We start from the raw sequence: 14,331 nt of genomic DNA on the forward strand, positions 1-14,331 counted from the left end.
TTCCGCCAGACGCTTCCTTAATTTTTTTTACAATGAAAAAGGATTCGTGAAGTGCAGAAGGCGAAGGCAAGCGTATTGAACGAAAAATTCAATCAGACAAATTTCAGAAAAACCGCCAAAAAACGTCTCCGTTTCACAACAATTTTCGGCACTTGCCTGTACATACCTTTCTGCCGCACACTTTGTTGGGAAAACGGATCGTCAATGTATCCGAAAATCGAATCGGTAAACGGACAAAAATCTGCATATCTTTTTTTGCCTTTTTCGGATCGATTTTCGGATTTTATGCTGACTGGGAACTGTCATGGAAACGCTTTCGTATTCATCTTCGTTTGTATTCGTTTTTGTCTACATCGCGGTTTTCTTATTAATCCTTTTTTTATTGCTGTGTTTTTTGGGTTTATTGTTGTTTTTCCTCAACATTTTTCATTCGAAACAAATTTTTTGAACACAAAAAATCTTCAAATTTTACTATGCAGTAAAATGTTAAGTACTCCAGTTATGGTATACCCAGAACCAGAAAAAAAAATAAAAATTAAAAAGTGAAAATAAAAAACACAACGGACGCTCATACCTACAAAGCAAGAAGAAGTCTAACAGTGGAAGAGAAGAAAAAAATGTCCACAAAACTAACCATAAATCTATTTAGTACATTACCGCTTTAACGCTCGCACTTCCTGTCAATGTTCGCGCTGTCCTGCACTTTGTTACGCTGCGAAACGCTTGCACGTATGGCTTGCCCTCGCCCCCACCTCCACACTATTGCCGCGCAAGAGCAGTCGCGGTTTGTCGAGTTGTACGAGTTATGCTGCTGTGGAGACAAAAGTCCACCGCAATTGCAACAGCTTAAAATATTAACTTGCCACTCGATGTGGATGAGAATTCTGCTGTTTTTTTTTTACCGCACTTACCGTACACTGTACACTCGCGCTTACTTCCTTCCTTTCTATTTTAATAATTTCAAAGTTGACATAAAACTCAAATTGTTTAGATAACGAGGGAAATTACGAGCATAGTAAAAGTAGGAGCGTAGTATGCGTTTTAAAGGAATTATATATATACAAGCACGTGAGTTTAAATTGCATACCTTTCTGGCGTATGAACGTAAAACAAAAGAATAATGCGAAATAAATAATTTATTAAAATAAATTTCGCGGTATTTCTGAATAAACTCTGTAAATCCCACGAATCGACATGTGTGGGGGGCGCCATTAAGCACGCGTAGTCAGTAATTTCGCACGTGCAGCGCGAAATTATGTTGAAATGCGGGTATTTATTTATGAATAAGGAAATGTTACGTATACGCCACCGACCGACATTTGCAACGCTTAAGGATTCAACCCCCCCCTTGGCGAGAGTGCAAACAATTTTTATTTACATAATTTTGTGGTGGTGTTGACTGTAGGGTTGTTGTCTGTCGTTGTTGTTGTTGTTAATGTTGTACATATATAGCTTATATGCTTTGTTCTTTTTTTTGCAATGCGTGCTTTATAAAATGACAGTAGGCACGTAAATAAATGCCTTCAACACCAGCAAACTGCGTACGTGAACATCGATATGGTTACTCTGTGTGGAAACGTGCATATACATATATACATATGTGCATACATACATAGGTACATTGATATGTACATATGTAAACATTTGTATGTTTCATTAGGCTGTTTAATCTAAAGTTTAATGTATTTTACAAATACTTTGCGACAAACCTCTACATTTAATTTGCTCCAAGTTGATGTCGACCATTCTCCTTGAAAAAGAAACAGTTATTTACAAAAAAAAAAAAACAAAAAAAAAACATTTTATTTCACTGATTTTCTTGCGAAACGAACGAAAGCGAAGACGAAGACAAATATGAGTACGAGTAAGACCTCGAAGGCGTCTGAGAAACGAAAACGAGGACTACCATTACCATTAGTATTAGCTTAACCATTACCAAATACCCATGCCATTGCCATTACCATTACTATCACCTAAGGTGATTGATTCAGTTTTTTCGAAACCGATTTTTTTTATACCTAAAGGCGGTTTTTTGAAGTCTTGATTTTTCGAATATCAAATAAATCGGATTTTTTTATTGAACAAACCGGTTTTTTTTTATTTTCACACAAAACTTGCCCTTTTATTAAAAGTTTTGAGTTTTTCGAAGTTTTCAAATCTTTTTCCAGTTTAAGGGAATCCCCTAAATAGTTAGAAAATTATATTAACTTTTTTATGGCATAGGTATACTCGGAGGAGCGACCGACCGCTATTTGAAAAAGTTTGTTGATGTTTCTGGAACCAAAAAATGGAACCGAGTGGCAGTAGCAGCACATCTAAGCACCCGGCTATGGCTGTAAGAGCACTACTCAAATCCGAAAAAAAGTATTAAAAAAGTTAAAATAAGGCCAAAGGAGAATTTTTGCATTGATTTTTATTTGTTTGATCTAAAAGAAACTTGGAACTTATTTTGCTTTACTCTTTTCTAAACAAAAGCTATGCTTACTGTTAATAGTTTTGTTGTAATTATTGGTCATGGCTTCATACCAACATAAGTATTTTCACTGTATGAAAATCATGTAAAATAAAACCGGTTTATCCGTTTTTTTTCTATATTTCAAAATCGGGCACCGGTTTTATTTCAACTTTTCACATAATTCGAAAGCCGGTTTTTAGAAAAAAAAAAAATGCGAATAATCGAACACCCTAGTATGTATGCATGTATGTAAGTCCTTTTCTTTAAATTCTTTAAGCAGCCATTTGGACGCAATTTTTATCAATAAAGGCAACTTGACTTAACAGAACTTATAACTTAGAAAATCAAAATGAAACAGATTTCGACGTGGCATTAAGTTACGTTAAATTTCGGCTGTTGAATTATAAGCAACATTCATTTAAGAGAATTTTTAAATGAGAGCCTGTAAGTTAGAAAACGAATGAATTCGATAGAGAGCATGCATATGCACATATGTATGTATGTACATTAGGGCGGGTCAATTTTCATTGGAAATTTTTTCGACTATTTTGTTTTTATACAAAATTAGGACAATTTTTTAAGACACTACAGCAAAATGTCAATAAACCTATTTTCGCAATTTGGCAAACTCCAAATTGATTTTAGATCCATGGTTTCTTCGGAAAATTTTATTAGAATTACACGTAGAATCCTCCTATGCTATACGCGCTTTGTGAAAAACAAAAAATGACCTGCGCTATTGTAAATACTCCTGATCCTTGCTTATTTAATTTTTTTTTCATTCTACGCATTTATTATTACTTTGTAGAATACTTTAGGATTGGCACGCTTTACTCACATTCTCGTTGCTTCCAAAGAATTTAATTTGTTTTGGTTTTCGGCTACCTCACTTCTTCGTCGGATGGCTATGAGTATGAGTAATTTGGTATGAGTAATCTTGTTGTTGCAGCTGTTGCTCATTTTCGTCAGTTCAACATTGACCCAAAAAGTAGACAATCGTCACATTTCCTCCTCTCGAGGGTAGTCCTTTTTCGCCTTCTTTTACCTTCATAGCGAGAGTATTGGGTAACAAAATTGTGTGTTGCCGCAGTGCTTTTTAGTAGGCCAATTTATTCATACATATGTATGTATATTCATATACATACATAGCTGGTATATTTGGAACTTTTACGGACACATACATATATGTACACATAAGTATATATAAATGTAGAGGCGCGCTTGCAATTACTCTTGAAATACATACATGCAGACATGTGTATGTACATATATCTTCTAGCTTTGTCCTTAGGTGAGTAAATAGCTAGCTCTCCTCTGAGTTCATTCAAAATTGCCTTTCCTCTGTACCCGCCTTTTCGTCTTACTTTAATATCGTCGTTTAAAGTACAAAACCGCGTATCAACAACTATACTTAGTTCTTTCTCAGTTCTAAGCAACATTTAACAAAAACAAAAATTAACAGTATAAGGTCATTTGAGTCCCGTTTATTTCTCAGCTATCGTCAACTTAATGCTCTTTACTTGCTTTCTTGTATGCTTGCTTGAATGTCCTTTCGCGTCATCCCAGTGGAATTAGCTTTGGCGCTACCTTGCAGGAGACTTTTAACAATAATACCCAATTGTTTCTTTAACCATTTTTTAATACTAATGATTTTTTATTGGTCCTCCCCTTGAATTTTTCGGCGTTTTTTGGGGTTTTTGGCGGACCTATAAATTATAGTTGCGATGAAAAATGGTTAAATAAACAATTGGGTATTATTACTGAGAGTCTTTTGGAGAGAAACAGAGTTTTCCGATAGAAAAGTATTGATTTTTAATAATTATATACTATTTCTACGAAAAGTTGTTTTTTTTTCCACATATAAAACACATGGAAAACTTTTAGCGCTTTGAGCGACCTCCAAATATATGTTTTGATTTCAAAAAAAAATAGGGGTATATTTTTTCGGTATAGAACATAAAAATTCCGACTTAACATTTCACATGCATTTTTGGACGACCCTAATGTACATACATACATATGTATCTAGATATATACTCGCTCATCTGCATCAGGACGTGCCTCAGTTAGTTTTCTACTAATTTCACTAAAGTTTTATCGCTCATTCGCTTTTGTCATTGTCATTTTTATTTCCATTTTGATTTTATTTTAATTCTGTTGGCTTTGTCTACGCTGGATATACATATGTACATATGCTGCCCGCATTCATATGCGCAAGCTTGCAAACAATAAAGGAGTTCATCTTTTGTCCTTTGCACAGTGTGCTCTGCAAATTCGTTGACCTTTAGTGTTCGTACATATGTACTAATGTATGTATGTATGTACTTTTATTGCTGCCACAATCGCTTTGTGGTTGAACAGGTGGGTGGGTGTGTGTCTGCATTATTGCCTTTGTCTTCATTAAAGTTTATGGCTGTTGCTGTTTTTTAAATACTTTGTCCGTACGAAATGTCCTGTCGTGCGTTACACACTCCTGCAAAAATTGACTTAAAGGCAAAGCAGTTAAAACACACGCCTATACATGTAAGTACATGTATTATAGGAAGTTCATAGTGCCAGTAAAGCGACCATGTTAATCAGCAGCGCCTGCCGATTTTAAAATGCACTACATATCCTTGTCGTCTTGAGGCTATGTATGTATTTATATGTACATATGTGTACCAATGACTCAGCTCGCGATAATGATTACGATTACGTTTACGATTGTAAATACCATAACCATTAACATTACGATTATGATTACCATTACTGTTACGATTACCATAACCATTACTTTTACCACTATCATTACCATTACCATTACTATTACCAATATCATTACCAATGATAGTACAATAATTAAATACAAACAAATACAATAATACAATAATACAATACAATACCATTACCATTACTATTACGATTACCATTACTATTACTACTCTATTGCCATTACCATTATGATTATGGTTACGATTACGATTGTAATTACGATTACCAATGCCAATACAAATAAATACGAATACGAGAACTACCCAGTAGATAATTTGAGGAGCTAAAAGCTCTTCTAAAAGTTCTTGCTGAGAGCCAAGGTGCTTTCCCCTTTATATTCCTTTCTCCTTCTTTTTTTATGGAGTAGCACAAATTGAAGAGTTTCTGCTTTCGATTCTCATCAGAAGGCTTTTTGGAGGAGTTCTTCTAAAGCTGCTTCTTTAATTCATAAAAATCATACATTCTTATTTACATAGCTAATTATTTAAGGTGCATATCAGATAAGTTTTATTGCAATTTAAAATGCATATTTTTGAATTAATTTGTAATGCTAAATAATAAGGGTATTGAGAGCAAACTCGTTAATGTCTTGATTCGGCATTCGATAATTTTCGCCATTATTTTTTGTTGTAAATTTACTAAATTATCGAGTAAATCAATCGCAAGCTTGATAATTTGAGTGAGACAGTCAATAGAACATCAGCTGACTTCCTTCTTTCCCTTGTGTGCTGTAATTTTTTGACGAAAAAATTAGATTGGTTTTACACGGTTCAAGTATTGAATTAAATTGTGCTTGCAAGTGGAAGCGAGGTGGTGAGAAGAAAAGGAAAGAGTGCACATGCGTCTGTACCGTTAAGTCGTTTCGACTTTAAAATTGAAGCGTGTAAAAACAAATGAAGGAAACAAAAGAGAATGAACAAGAATTGCTTGGATCATGTAAATCGGGTCTTAATTACGAAAAGGAAGAGCTAGGTGCATTCGAAGTTAAAAGGGTTACCGAGTTAACAAATAACAATTTATGACATTAATGAGTTTGATTTGAATACCCTTAATATAAACTTACACATTAGCACAAATTGTGAATAGGAAAAGCTTCTTGCAGGCATGCAGGGAATTAATTATTTTCAGCCCTTCTTTGGTAAGCCTTTAAGAACAAGGCCTACATAAATTATCTACTGGGTAATACCGAATAAGAATCATATGATTTCTCAAATCAAAGTTGCTTGGGTACTTCTTTTCATCTGGCAACCGCGACTCATTAGTAACCAAAAACAAACCACCTTAGGTATCTACGTACACTCCTCGTCATTTGAATAGCGCACCCTTTAGTATTTACAGTTTTCCTTTTGTTTATTTTATCTTCATTAATTTCTTATAAGAATAGGTCCAATGCTATATTCCTCGGACTAAATCTAGTAAAACTGCCAAAAAATTAAAAATTCGTTCAGAGTTAGAGAGTAACACTGAAAAATACGGTATCATTTTTTAGTAAAAGCTTGTCACTTCGGACAACCTCAACATAACCTCCAAATTTTGGTTGTAAATTTTTCCTTATTTTGTATGCAAACACGCTCAGCTCACTTATATAAATACTTTCAAATTCATTAGAATTCACTTGAACAAGTAATTAAGTGCTTTTCAATATGTATTAGCAGCGTGCACTTTTCTTTTGTTAACAATTTGGTTGTCAAACAGACAAAAGCTGATCGTTTGACACATTTATCCAAATTTACCAGCAAAAAATTTTCGGACTAAAACTAGTAACTTTTGATAGAGAGAGAGGTCCTTATTTACTGTCTTTTCCTCTCAGTAGTCAGAGAACCGAGTACGGAATCGATTTCCCCGGACACGTACGGGATCACAACTATTAGTAGAATATTTAAACCATACATAAAAGTGCCACTCAAAGATTAAAAAAAAAAAAATTAAAGGAAAATTTCTATTATGTAATGTTAATATTAACTCCTCAACTACGTTTGCGATTAATTTGGAACACCTTCTTTTGCTTTGTTATCAAAACCACTAAAAATTAAAATTAGTTTATAAGTTAAGTTTAGGAAAGCCTAAGTTCGGGCGGAGCTGAACATTAAATACATACCCGGCGCAAGTATTAAATATTTGATTTTCACCTTTCCGAAAGCTACCGCTACATGGTAAGCCGGGGCGTATTAATTTTGAGTAAATTAGCGTCCTTAAATTTTGAAATATTAAAGTTTCAAGCATTTCTGAAATTTACCGTTATATGAAGAGCGGCCCCAATTTTAGTCCGATTTCAATAATTTTCAACGCTTTGCATTTGTGTGGCAAACACAATAACCATACCGAGTTTGGTACAAATTGGTAAAACGGTTACCGAGATACATATATGTGATCATAAGTGGGCGGTGCCACGCCCATTTTCCAAAATTTTATCATAAACGTATTTCTTGGTAAAGTATATTTGCAAGCATCAATTTTGAATAAATTAGCTTTGATATTTACTGATTTATCGAAGATTTCATATTTCTCCATATTACCGTTATATGGGATGTGGGCCGTGGTTATTGTCCGATTTTAAAACTTTTCATTTGGTATGCTATAGCAAGACTAACAACTGTGCCAAGTTTGGAAGAAATTGGTGCAGCGGTTATCAAGATATACACATGTAACAGAGCTGTAAAATGATTGAATCAGTAGGATCTGCATTCACTGGGCACTCGTTTCAAAATTTTGATTGTTTGGTTGTATAAAAAAAACCTCATTCCTGAGTGGCTTAAATTATTTTGAAACAAAAACAAACGTAATGTGTTATTGAATGGCAGAGTTCCATTCAGTATAGGATGTGTAACAAAAGTATTCGCAATCATCGTGATTGTAAATTTTGGTTGAGTGCAAACAGTTTTGATCATTCAGTATTACACTGAAAAAATATGCCCTTGACACTAGAAGAAAATCTTTATAGGAGAAAATAGTCGTTTTACTTCTGCTTTTCTACTACTGCTACAATTTGGTAAAGCATTACCTATGACCAGAAGTACGTACCAGCTTTGGATATTCTGTCAAGGCTTTTTAAAACCAACTGCATGTTATTGAAGGAAACTTGCGGTAAATTTTTTATTTTTATTTATTATTTTTTTATTTTTTTTTTACATATGAAGTAGCAAGCTTTCTGTACGTATAAATTTGTTTGTAGAACTTTTAAATTAATTTTTTTTGTAGAAGCCTTTAAACTTTACAAAGTAGAATTTTGGAAATTTAAAAATGTATACAATTTTGTACGTAGAAATAGAAAACTTGTTACTTCACATGCATGAGCGCCTGGTATTGGGAAATGAAAATATCGTTTTTTTACAAATAAAAACTGATCATAAAGGGTGTCCGCGCGAAAATGGGCACATATGTATTTTAAAAAAGGACATTTTATGTATGTGGATAAACCATGGACTGAATGATAAAAGCTGCTATCATTCGATGGTTATTATGCTTGATTATTTCATGTTCTGCAGATTTTCCAATCTTTAAAAGAAAAAAAATTATAGATACTAATTGTCTTGGAACATTTTGCACTCAGTTTTTAAACAACCAAAACTATAAATTTGTACAATATGTTCATGTGAATCAAGCTGCGTTTCATGCGAGGAGGAGTCCAAGCACAACCATTCATTCGTAGGACATGGCTTAGCCCGCGTGGCCGCTGTGCATTGATACGCGACACTATGTCAATATCGTTTTAAAGCTCATACACCTCATTATTCCATCATCTAAACTTACATATTTTTCTTAGTGTATAAAATTTGATTGGAACTGAATTAGAGAATGCACACATAGCAAAGTGTTCATTCATCTGGAAGCTAATTCAGTATTGAATTCTGTTTACTTCAGCATTCTCAGTTTTTCATTCAGGTATTTACCACCTTATTGTGTGAAATCAAATTTTTTTTGAATGATTGTAGATTGGAAAAAATATAAGCCACACTACCAGACCAAAGGAAAAAGAATGAAATCCTACTTGTACATAAATATTTCATGATTAAAATTTGTAATGATTTCACAGTTTCACAGCACTGACATGTAACCATAAGTGGGCGTGGCCACGCCCATTTTCCAAAAATTTATAATGTTATTTTTCGTCTAAAAATTATTGTAAATATCAATTTTTAGGGAATAATCTTCAGTAGTTTTCGTATTTCTGAAAATTACCGTTATATGGGAGGTAGGCGTGGTTATTGTCCGATTTTGCCTATTTTCAATACCATCCGTCCTACGCCCGAAAGAAGTGCACGTACAACGTTTCGTTAAGATATCTCAATTTTTACTCGAGTTATGGTCTGCACAGTCGGACGGACGGACAGACAGTCACCGCTCAATCGATTTCTCTTTTCATTCTGATCATTTATGTATACATTTGTCTATATCTATCTCGATTCGTTTTGCCTGTTACAAACAACCGTTATGTGAACAAAGTTATAATACCCTTGTGCAGAAGTGCGCTCGGGTATAAACAAGTCGTTGGAATGTACTGTTATTCGAAAAGCAACACTCAGCTGATTCCAGCACAAACACTTGCTTACCTACATATGTACTTGTTTACTCAATTGTACTAGTACTCCGAAAAAATAAACAAACACTTGCGCCGGCGTCAAACTTTGCCCCCATTCAACAGCTGCCAATCTAATTGGAATCTACTTATCCGGTGTTTATGTGCGCCTACTCAGCTGGATTCACTGTGGTATGGAAAATTTACTTGCCTCAAAGAAACTCGAACCGATCGCATGAGCCAAGGTTTGGGCCAAAGAAATTTTTATTACGCAAATTAGTGAAGAATAAAGAAATTCATCTAACTTCGATCAATCGAACAAAAAACAACGAAACAGGCAGCAGTCTAATTTAGTGAAGTGTACTGATTTGTTAGACATTTTTAGTACATATTTTTGCAAACGAATCTTTTTGTGCAGCTTTTAATTATCATTTTCTCTTTTAATTACAGTTGCAAAAAAATCAAGTTATGGAACTACCCTCGATGGTGCAACGCTCTGGCGACACGCTAATTGTGCGCAGCGTCGTCAGTGGTAATCAATTGTATTTGGATCAGGGTGCCGCCTCCACGAAAAACAACAATAACCACAAGCATAGTAGCCCTTCGCCGTTGCAGCAGCAGCAATCGCAATCGAGTGGCACCGCCAACTTGTCAACTAGTGCACTGGAACAATTAGAACGCTATCGTGCCGCAGCTGCACAGTATCACCTACAACAACAACAACAGCATCAGCAACACCAAAATGCCGCACAACAGCAACAAAATGCGGTTGCTTCGGCGGTAGCTCATCAGCAGGCAATGGAGCTGAAAGATGAGGGGCTGCCACAGTGTAAAATCAAGCGCAATTACAGCTGCAGTTACTGCACTTACTTCACGCAAAATCCGCGATACCATCTTACGCATCTGCGAGACGTTCATGGCGAAAAAATCGTCATCAATAAGTGCAAGCTGTGCCTGTATGCGTCGCGACATTTTCAAAAGTTGGTGCGGCACATGAAAATGGTGCACGGCTGCACCGATGGTGTGGCGGCCGGTGGACACGGGCAGCCGCGTGGCAAGCGCGGTATGAGTCGGGAGGCACGCAAGCGAAAGTTGGAACAAAGCGTGGGTTTGGGCGCTGCACCGAATGATATGAGTGACAGCAGCGGAGGCAATGTCGTAATGAGTGAAGGTGTGTCGAAAATGCCGACTTATGAGCAGGTGAGTTTAAGAGGGAAATCGTGTATAAAAATGGTTGGGGATCTGAAAGTTAAATAACTCAAGGGGCCTCAAATTGCAACTACTATTGCATAGATAATCATAGTTAAAACCAACTCATCTATGTACATATATTTGGTATTCTTTCTTACTAATTACTAATAAAAATCATCTGTAGGAAACTAATAAAATCAACTTTTTAACCCTACAGGTTAAACGCGAACTGGAGCTGCAGCGCGAATCCCTTATCGCCGTTGTTTATGAGCGTGAGTTACAGGCCCAGCGTGAGCGTGAACTAGACGCCCGTCAACAAGCACAGAATGCATACGAACAAGAAATGCAGGCAGCAACAGCAGCTGCTGCTTCAGCGGCTGCATCCGAAGCACAACGTCGTCAATCGCCAGCTAATGCAGCCACCCCCAGCAGCATCAGCAGCAACAATGCAAGTGCCTCTGTAAATGGCTCTAGCAGCAATAACGGCAGCGGAAATCTTTCAGCTTTTCAATTGCCACCAGCTCATCAGCAGTCACTTACGGCACATACCCGCATCATTGAGCTTTCACCATCACCCACCGACTCAGTGTCGTCTGGGCATGGAGCTGACGCCGCTACCGCAGCTGCATTGCATTCCAGTGGGGTTTCACTGAACTACGTTGTAGATGAGCCCACCCAGAATAGGCTGTTGAAGTGTAGCCTTTGCGATTTCACCACACTCTTCCGCGCACAATTGGTAGATCACGAATTAGATGAGCATTGTAAGACAAAATTTTTCCGCTGTGAGAAGTGTTCGTATGTAACACACATTAAGGCACGGTTCAGCAAACACGTCAAATATCACTCCATGCCTATGATCAAATGTGTCACGTGTGATTTTCGTACTCCTTATAAGTGGAATCTCGATCGGCATATGAAAAATCATGGTGGCGCAGGTCCATTCAAGTGTGCTGCCTGCGATTTTACAGCCGATATCAAGCAATCGCTGACGGTGCACGAAATGAATCATCATGTGCCACCGGTTGGGCATGCAGCGGGCATGTCGCTGGGACGACGACCAAACAAGGTCGGTGGTACAGATTTACGTGAAGATTTTCTAAGCGATTCTGTTGATTTGTTGGAGGATCATTTCAATAATAACAATCTCGATGAATACGATGAAGCGTTCGTAGCCGCAGAGCCTTACACCAAACGCAGCAAATATGACGAGGAAGAACCGACCGACTTGTCTGCGAAAGGTGGCTCCTCCGACACGTCGTCAGTGCATAATCAAAGTTTGAGTGTATCACTAACGCCAAAAGCAAAGCGGCCAATACCGAATCTCATTCCGATACCGAAAAATAATGGACCAAGGTGAGTTTTATTGGAAACTGAGTTAAAATTTATTTTTATTACTTCACTTTATAACTATTCTGCAACACTACTGTCTGCAAGATTTTTTTATGCAATATATATCTACATATATGAATGTACATAAATGTGTAAATTAAATAGGGAAATTTTAAGCTTCACTTATACTTTGGTCCTCTTGTAATGTATGCTTTCCTTTATTATGGATTCCCAGCATTATGAATCTTCCCAAGGAGTTCGCTGCCTCGCGTAGCTCCCTTACCGATATCGCTTCTATATTCTTTAATGATAAGCAAATCTCCGAGATGTTGCAGCCACTCGAGAAATCGGACGCCGCTCAATTATCACCAACTCCCACCGTTGCGTCCACATCCAGCCATGCTTCTCGCAGTTTGCTTCACAAGAAACCCACACCGGGTGGCAGTTTCTTCGACAAATTGAAATCCTCCGCGTTGGCAGGACCAAGCGAGAATCTCATCTGTCCATGTGGTCATATGGCCAAGTGTCTGTCAGAGTCGATCATCCACCGCAAAACATGCAATTTCGCTGCTATCGCCGAAGATGATGTTGAGGAAGAGCAAGATGATGCAGACGATCGCCTGGAAATAGATTTTGCCGATGATGAAGATCGGCAATCGCATTCGGCACTTAATTTGAGTGTAACCGGTTCAACGCGTTGCCAGCATTGTCGCCATCGTTGCAAATCATCTGCAGATCTGTTGAATCATCTCAAGCAATGTACCGAGGCTAGCCGATGTGGCAATGACTCTTTCGATTCAATGTCTGGTGACAGCAACGCCGGTCGTGTTGGTGGTGCTGACTCCACTAATGACCAACATCCGATGGAGAATCGCGTATTCATCTGGAATAAAATGCCTGGTGGTGACACTGGGCAGCGTGAAGGAAGTCAGTGCTCGGATAGTAGGGGGCAGACAAATAATACCGCAGAATCATCGGGTAGCAGCGCACACGGCGCTAGCAGTGCAACTTGTGAAGAGAATAGCTATTATGGTGTTGAAACGGCGCCAGGTTATGGTGAGGTGAGTTAAAGGTTCTTCTATTTTATCATAATTTAAATCGATCTCTCAACCGCCGCTCTAGCAAACGGTTTGAGTGTTAGGTACAAAATGAAATTTGAAACTTTCACTCTCTACAGGTAACGAAAAAGATGACGCCGGAAGAAGAAGCAGCTAATTCTTCTTTGAAGAAAGTATACAAGTGTCCGCACTGTTCTTTCTGGGCATCAACAGCTTCGCGTTTTCACGTACACATTGTCGGTCATTTGAATAAGAAACCGTTTGAATGCTCGCTCTGTTCATATCGTTCCAATTGGCGTTGGGATATCACCAAGCACATTCGCCTAAAGACCATACGTGATCCCAGCCACAAGAATGCACGTGTGCTGATGAACGACGAAACGGGTCGTCGTAATTACACCAAATACAATAAATACATCACATTAATGAAGGTAACCGAAGAAGATGGCGATCCAAAGTTAATGAAATCCGGCGAAATGACACCAAATCAGGTAGCTTCGTTATCCTTTATCAACGATTACAATAAAAATGTGGTACCTAATGCCTTGACCTCTACCCATTTGAATGGCATCAAGGAGGATATAACACTAGAGCCAATACCATCGAAATCTAGCGCCGGTAGTAATAATAGTAGTGGTAATAATAATGGCAACGATCAGTTAGCCGACGGTTTCATACGTTTACCATTGCTAGCGACAATGATGAATGCTGCAATGGCACAACAACACCATCAACAACAAAAAGACTCCGAACAGGGTCAAGCAACAATGATTACACCCTCAGTAACTATTTCCGCTGTTAAGCGTTCGCCACCGCCTCTTATAAAGCCTAGTGATGATCTGGTCACAGATGTGCGCCAGGAGGGCAACGAAAAGAAAACATTTTATAGGTGTCGCAAGTGCACTTTTCGGTGAGTAAATGAGGAGAAAATTTTAGGTTTAGATTTTAATTTATTTATATGTTATTTGGAGCCATTTACTTTACTTTACTTTACGGTATTTTACATTTACTTTACTTAACTGTACTTTACT

The 14,331-nt window shown here is 37.3% G+C and overlaps 1 protein-coding gene across 1 annotated transcript in view; it reads left to right on the forward strand.

Moving 5' to 3' along the window:
* The window catches only part of LOC118740854, a gene marked incomplete at its 3' end in the record, with an annotated part of 173,507 nt that extends 159,297 nt beyond the window's left edge, over positions 1 to 14,210 (forward strand). Inside the window, 4 exon segments of the mRNA XM_036472578.1 lie at positions 10,173 to 10,922; positions 11,131 to 12,266; positions 12,478 to 13,303; positions 13,420 to 14,210. Of these exon segments, the coding sequence (XP_036328471.1) occupies positions 10,191 to 10,922; positions 11,131 to 12,266; positions 12,478 to 13,303; positions 13,420 to 14,210 (3,485 nt within the window).
* Positions 14,211 to 14,331: the final 121 nt, after the last annotated feature.

Source organism: Rhagoletis pomonella, unplaced genomic scaffold (assembly GCF_013731165.1).
Source record: "Rhagoletis pomonella isolate Grant_MI unplaced genomic scaffold, Rhpom_1.0 Rhpom_scaffold_00006, whole genome shotgun sequence".
Classification (NCBI taxonomy): Eukaryota; Metazoa; Arthropoda; class Insecta; order Diptera; family Tephritidae; genus Rhagoletis; species Rhagoletis pomonella.